Raw genomic sequence first — 7,584 nt, 5'->3', positions numbered from 1 at the left:
GGTCGTGCGTTTACACGTGTTTGGCATCTATTTCACGCAGAAAATTACATCATTACGAAAGCTGGAGTAATTTCAAGACAAAAGAAAATGAAATATGTGTTCTTCTAACTATATTTGTTGAACTATAATAGTAATAAGAATTGTGGTTTTGTCGCAGATTTACGTTTACGTGCAAATATAGGCTTACGATGTTTTGTGAAAGTAGGCCCTGGGGTTTCGCAGTCTTGTAGTGCAATGCAGAAATACTTACAAAGACGGTGTGATGTTAAAGAGAACTTTGTGAATTAAGCCCCTGGCCTGGTGCTTATGAAACCTTTTTAAGAGTCTAGACTTGAGACTCTAATAGGATCTGAGACACTAATAATGTCCTGACAACGCCATGTACAAATTGTATGCATGTGACGTCATTAGAGATTGAGTCTGGACCCATATTCACGAAAAGGTGTAAAGTTACATCTACGACTAGCACTTACACTTACGTATGCCATAGATTTACATTTAAAGCACCTTATTCTCAAAGACGGTCGTAAACGTAAAAGTAAATTAGCTGGACGTAAATCTACGATTGTAACGCTCTCACTTTAAGTAGGTTAAGTAGTTAGTGTGAGAGAAATTGTTAAACTTGGTCTGGGTGGCACCTGCACAGGGGCGGATCCAGGAATTGTAGCAGGGGGGGGGCCAGTCTTGAGCCTTTGGAGGCCCCCCCCCTCAATAGGAAATTTTCATATTTGAAGATAGCTTTAGATGGATTTGAAGTATATTCCCATTATCAAAATCCTGCCTGTTGGTCACGAGCGGGGGGGGGGGGGGGGGGTTTCCAGACCCCCTCGACCCCCCCCCCCCTGGATCCGCGTCTGCTGCATAATACCGGGATGCTTACCCAGTATCTACCAGCTTTGAGTTTGATGGCTTAACCACTACACAGTCAGAACATTTTAAAGTTTTATAAGCAAGGACCTAGGAGCCAAAGTCATTAAACATTGTAATTTTACACTTATATGGTTAGCAGTCGTGTTTCCAACTATTTGGTAACTATTTCACACAAAAAATTATGTCAGTGCAGAAACAAAGGAAAGTGATTTATGCATGTTTCAAACTCCTTGCCAAAACACATCTAATTTTTTTTTTATTTTTTTTGGTCGTTATAATTAATCGTGTGTAAACATTTAAGTTATATGTTAACTCAGTGAAGTGCATAACTCTAACTACAGTATTGAAGTGAGTAGGACCTCGGGCTCTTCTGTAAAATATCTGTTCTAATTTGTTTTGGGAATTATGTTTATTTGCCTAGAAAACATCAATCCTCTGTGATTGACATTTTTTATATTAAAGGCATACTGTCACGGATTTAAGGACCTTATTTCTCTAAATTAATTGTTAACATTAATTGTTAGAAACCAAATCTAGCTATCACATCACCTTAACTGAACCATGATGGAGTGAAATGCATGTCATCCCTCTGGGCAATTTTAGTTTTTGAATTATGAACCATTGCCATAATTCAATTATTTTTACAAAATGTCATTAATAAAGGCAGTATGGTGGTTATGAAGATGGTTGAATAAAGTACATTTAGGGACAAATCAAATTATTTTTGTTCAGGTAATACTTTGTTAGACCATTAAATAGGTCAGTGGTCTGTGACAATATGCCTTTAATACTTGGTGTTTGTCATTGTTTTCTTGGAGACATTCACTATGTGCATATAAGTCGTAAATTTACATTTATGTGCAAAACAATGTTCCTTAATCCATGGTTAAAACACAATCCATATAATTACAATGAGTTTAAAATATACATAAATAAATAATTCTCTTTTACCTTTACCCTGATTTGTAATTACATAATTTCCTGTGTGAAACTAATACAAAATACACATAAAGGAAAAGATGCCTTGTTTTGTAAATTTCACCCCTTGTTTGAAACCAGTCAAAAATATATATATTATAAAAAGATCCTGATTATACAAGAGTGACTAAAAATCGTGAAATATAATGTCTGTTTCATTGATAAGCAATGGAAAAAAAAAACATGGCTTTTTTTTAACAATCCATCAAGATAATGATTTTACAGGAGGGGATAAAATCAATACGAATATAATGCTGATTTTTTGGGTAAGCCACTAAAAAGAAATATATTTCTCTCAAGACAACGACACTTTACGAGTTTTTCTGGGGCACCTTGATCACCACCTGAAATAAAAGAAAAACATATTTTAATGACGCCCCAGCACATTGTTTAATCAAGAGTTGTTATGAGAAAAATAAAGCGTATAATGACACCCCAGCACATTGTTTAATCAAGAGTCTAATGATCAGTGGCTATTTGGAAAAGCTATTGTACGATTTACTATATTGCAAACCAAAATCTTTTATCAACGAGTTACATGAGGTAAAGTTTGTTTTGTTTAACAACACCACTAGAGCACACTGATTTATTAATCATTGGCTATGGGATGTCAAACATTTGGTAATTTGTTTACATATAGTCTTAGAGAGAAAACGCGCTACATTTTTTTCATTAGTAGCAAGGGATCTTTCATATGCACTATCCCACAGACAGGATAGTACATACCACAGTCTTTGATATACCAGCCGTGGTGCACTGGCTAGAACAATAAATAGCCCAATGGGCCCACCGACAGGGATCAATCCTAGATCAATTGCACATCAAGTGTACACTTTACCATTGGGTAATGAACACTACCATTAAGCTATTTGTTGTAACTACATGTACAGCTGTTGCCATCAACTCACATTCTTGACTTCCAGATACTGTTGGAGTCCGTATTCACCACTGAAACAAATATTCATGTAGGTTAGTTAACAAATTTATTTGCAAAAATTCTGTTCAATATGATGACATCATTTAAAAATTCTCAATTTCATAACACTTATTATAAATAAGGTTATATTAATAATTAATATAAAGCATTCTAGAATGATTAAAGGAGAGGACAATTAAGGCATTTGGCCTTGTATGCATATTCAACAATATATAATGCACATTATTGCTTAATATCAACACGTATAATCGTACAGTTAATTAATAAAACGGTTAAATGTGACGGCTATTATATATAACGGGCGCAGCCATTTTGTACCATCTCAGTGAGTACGCCCTCTGGCGAGCTGGTGGTTACGTAATACTTAACGCGTAACATCAGGAATGAGCCTTAGAACTAGAGAAACACAATCTACCTGGTTTTTGCGGGATGATAAATAGTCATACATTGCAAAGTTCTGTAATAATACACATCCCAGTAAGCCAGCAATAAGTATATCCAGCACTATATATATTATTTTTCAGTACAAAATAAAATACCATTGTCAAAGTGGCTACACAACAAGTCGAAACAATTAACAATGTTTTGCCAATGCATTAACCTACGTACTGAAATGATACACGGAATGTTTTCTTAGTTAATTGGTCCATGCTGTTAGTTGCTTCTACATGTGATTCCTGATTGGCAGGTGTGTATTTGATTGGTAACCAGACGAGCCAATTAATTGACGTCGTCTAGACACAAAAATACATACCGGTATTGTGGAATATTACCTGTCACCCCTAAAATTGTAATGGACATGGTTTATTACTGTAAATAGTTCTGTAAAACTATTAAGTAGACTTTTCCATCTAAAACCACAGAACTGCCCAATTACGTAGTCCCAAAGAAAAGAAAATTATCACTTGGGTATCGTGGGTTGTCGTTTTTGCTCCAACGTAGCATATCAATAGGCCTAATAGTGTACATTTTTCCTTTGGATTATTTAACAGAGAAAAATACTATAACCCCATTTTGTTTCGTTAATGCAACTTGAAATATATTTAGTTAAATAGTTTATTATATTATTCCGTCATTTATGCTGTTTTACAAGTTAGGTTGATCAAAGAGAAGCGCCTTGTCGAAAATTACTGCTTTTGTTTACACTATTCATACAGGAGATGGTCAGGAGCTGACGTCACTTCACCCCAAGCTATCCCACCGGACGTCACAAAAACGAAACAAAATGGCTGCCCCCAGTTAGCAGGAATAATCATGTTTTTTTTATTATCTTTAAAATTACGCGTTTTTCATTTGCTAAAGTGTCAGTATGTGTTGGTGGTCCGGGTATGCAGCTTTCCAACACATAAGGCTCTTGTTTGAGTTGACCCTACCTTTAAGCAGGTTTTAACAACAGTTCACATTTTGAATTTTAAAAGATTGTCTCATCTCCCACCCATTTATTTTAAAGATTTGTTTTTAGTACACTGTTCTAGAATGTGTAGAACAATGTAAATGTTATACAAATGTTATAATATAAATGTTATACAAATATAATTAAAATGTAAATGTTATACAAATGTTATACTGTAGGACAATGTTGAACAAAACGATGATTACATTTTTCTTTTCTTTTTTGGTCAAGTACTACTGGTTTTAAATAATAAAACCTGATGGTTGTTCCATGTTTACTAGGCTTATTATTATTTCTCAACTAGTTTGTCCCAAAGGTGTAGCATAGTAGGCTACAAACAACACAATTTATTTAGTTCAAAATACATATAAATCAGTTTCCAATGTTGTTTAATTTTTACCCAACAATGTCCCATTTTACGTACAGATGTAATTTTCTGCAATTTATCAAAGGATAACATTCAGTTTTGAGTAATATCAGCCAGTTAAAATCAAGTAAGTGACATGACAGCAAAACATGTGTAATCATAGTTTTGTAAGCACGTGAAGAAGTGGTTAGACAGATAAAACATAACATTGATCAGCTTACAGCTCTCGTCCGAGTCCCGACATCTTGAATCCACCAAACGGAGCCTGCGCATTCACGGCCAGGTAACAGTTGACCCTGTGGAAATAAAACACCTACATTGTATACAGTATTAAAGTTTGTGGGGCGAGAAGTAGCCAAGTGGTAAAGCACTTGCTTGGTGCGCAGTTGGTCTGAAATCGATCCCCGTTGGTGGGTGGGCCTATTGGGTTATTTCTCGTTCCAGCCAGTGCACCACGACTGGTATATCAAAGGTTGTGGTATGTGCTATCCTGTCTGTGGGATGGTGCATATAAAAGATCAACACTACTAATGGAAAAAATGTAGCAGGTTTCTTCTCTAAGACTATATGTCAAAATTACCAAATGTTTGACATCCAATAGCCAATGATTAATAAATCAATGTGCTCTAGTGTTGTCGTTGAACAAAACAAACTTTAAACTTTCAAACAGTTTGTAGATTTATCTTTTTTCCATATGTGATTAGAAACATGCACCATGAAAGTATCTGTTAGATTAACAGACCTTCAATTATACCTATGCATCAATGATATGGTATCAACATTTAACAAATATCTGACAATTCTGACTCGTAGTCTACAGGAAAAAATGTCCATTATAAGCAAGGGATCTTTTATATGCCTTTCCATACAGACAGGACAGCACATACCATAGCCTTTGATATACAAGTTGTAGGACACCGATTGGGATGGAAAAGAAAAACCAGTCGGAGAATGGGTCCACCGAGAGGGGATCAATCCTGAAACCAAAGGACCGCAGGCGAGTGCTCTACCAACTGAGCTACATCTCACTCCTAACAAGCATTCTTAGGAAGGAAGGAAGGAAGGAAGGAAGGAAGGAAGAAGTAAGGAATGTTTTATTTAAAGACGCACTCAACACATTTTATTTACGGTTATATGGCGTTGGACATATGGTCAAGGACCACACAGATATTGAGGGAGGAAACCCTCTGTCGTCACTTCAAGGGCTACTCTTTTCGATTAGCAGCAAGGGACCTTTTATATGCACTATCCCATAGACAGGATAGCGCATGCCAAGGCCTTTGATGTACCAGTCATGGTGAACTGGCTGGAATGAGAAATAAGAATTCTTAGAGTACTGCTGAAGCAATTTACATGCCCCCTACAGGGACCAACAAATTTTCAAAACCTCCTGAATTCAAGGGCCATAACTCTGTGGAAAACTATATGTGGGACAGATGGACAGACAGAAAGAAAGGTTTTATTTAACGACGCACTCAACACATTTTATTTACGGTTATATGGCGTCAGACATATGGTTAAGGACCACACATGTTTTTAGAGGAAACCCGCTGTCGCCACATAGGCTACTCTTTTATGACAGGCAGCAAGGGATCTTTTATTTGCGCTTCCCACAGGCAGGATAGCACAAACCATGGCCTTTGTTGAACCAGTTATGGATCACTGGTCGGTGCAAGTGGTTTTACACCTACCCATTGAGCCTTGCGGAGCACTCACTCAGGGTTTGGAGTCGGTATCTGGATTAAAAATTCCATGCCTCGACTGGGATCCGAACCCAGTACCTACCAGCCTGTAGACCGATGGCCTGCCACGACGCCACCGAGGCCGGTTTGGACAGACAGAAAGACGGGCGGACAGACAGACAGACACACAGACAGACAGAACAAAGATGAAACCTGTAGTCCCCTCTGGTTGGACTGGTAGGGGACTAATAAAAGAAATGCAAAGTCTAAGATATCATAAAATAAAAATGGCAGCTAGAGCTCGTACCACACTGTGCCGGCTTTGATGCTGTGTGCAAATGTAAGAGCCTTGTCGATATCCTTGGTGAAAATGGCCGCCCCCAGACCATACATAGTCCTGTTGGCTCGCTCAATCACGTCATCCAGGTCTTTGAACTTTATAATCTGTTGAACTGGGCCAAAAATCTGCAAAATTAAAAAATATAAAAATATTAAAGGTAAATTTAATGCCATAGCAGACATTCATTTTGAGTGCAAGTGTGACTACACCCCCTGCATCACCATAAATTCTATCTGAGGGGTGGAAAACACCACGCCCTTCAACAAACCACACTCTTAAATGAATAAAAGTGTGTTTTGTTTAACAACACCACTAGAGCACATCTATATATTAATCATCGGCTATTGGATGTCAAACATTTGGTAATTTTGACATATATACATGTAGTCTTAGAGAGGAAACCCACTACATTTTTTCATTAGTAGCAAGGGATCTTTTATATGCACCATCCCACAGACAGGACAGCACATACCACTGCCTTTTATATACCAGTCGTGGTGCACCTGCTGGAATGAGGAATAGCTCAATGGGCCCACTGATGGAGATCGATCCCAAACCGACCGCGCATCAGGCGAGCACTTTCCCACTGGGCTATGTCCCACACCCTCATATGAATAGGGGCCTCGGTGGTGTAGTAGTTAAGTCAACAGACTTGAGGCTGGTAGGTACTGGGTTCACATCCCAGTACCAGCTCCCACCCAAACTGAGTTTAACAACTCAGTGGGTAAGGCCATTACTTCGACTTCTCTCTCACTAACCACTAACCCACTGTCCTGGACAGCTAGTCCAGATAGCTGAAGTGTGTGCCCAGTCTATATTTAAAGTGTATTTCCCCATTCATCGTCACAGACTTTTGTTTTACTCTGTTGGAACTTGATCCAAATGTGTTAGAGGTTTGTAGCTTAACTAAACTTAGGTGTTAATTTTCATGGGTTGAAACTAGGGTATGTGACTTTAATTAAAGCCAAAGTACAGTACCTCTTCCTTTGCAATTTTCATGTTGTCATCGACATTAGA

General features: G+C 37.7%; 1 protein-coding gene across 1 annotated transcript in view; it reads right to left on the bottom strand.

The window, feature by feature from the left end:
* Nucleotides 1-1,537: 1,537 nt before the first annotated feature.
* The window catches only part of LOC121380841 (retinal dehydrogenase 1-like), a 26,238-nt gene continuing 20,191 nt past the window's right edge, over nt 1,538-7,584 (bottom strand). Inside the window, exons 10-14 of the mRNA XM_041509832.1 lie at nt 7,546-7,584; nt 6,535-6,692; nt 4,767-4,841; nt 2,757-2,796; nt 1,538-2,192 (exon numbers count right to left, since the gene is read on the bottom strand). The exon at nt 7,546-7,584 is cut by the window's right edge and continues 126 nt beyond it. Coding sequence (XP_041365766.1) covers nt 2,160-2,192; nt 2,757-2,796; nt 4,767-4,841; nt 6,535-6,692; nt 7,546-7,584 — 345 coding nt within the window. The 3' untranslated portion in view covers nt 1,538-2,159. The remainder of the gene's footprint in view (nt 2,193-2,756; nt 2,797-4,766; nt 4,842-6,534; nt 6,693-7,545) is intronic.

This window comes from Gigantopelta aegis, chromosome 2 (assembly GCF_016097555.1).
Source record: "Gigantopelta aegis isolate Gae_Host chromosome 2, Gae_host_genome, whole genome shotgun sequence".
Taxonomy (NCBI): domain Eukaryota; kingdom Metazoa; phylum Mollusca; class Gastropoda; order Neomphalida; family Peltospiridae; genus Gigantopelta; species Gigantopelta aegis.
Note: the sequence above shows the minus strand (reverse complement) of the source record. Positions and strands in the feature narration are given on the sequence as shown.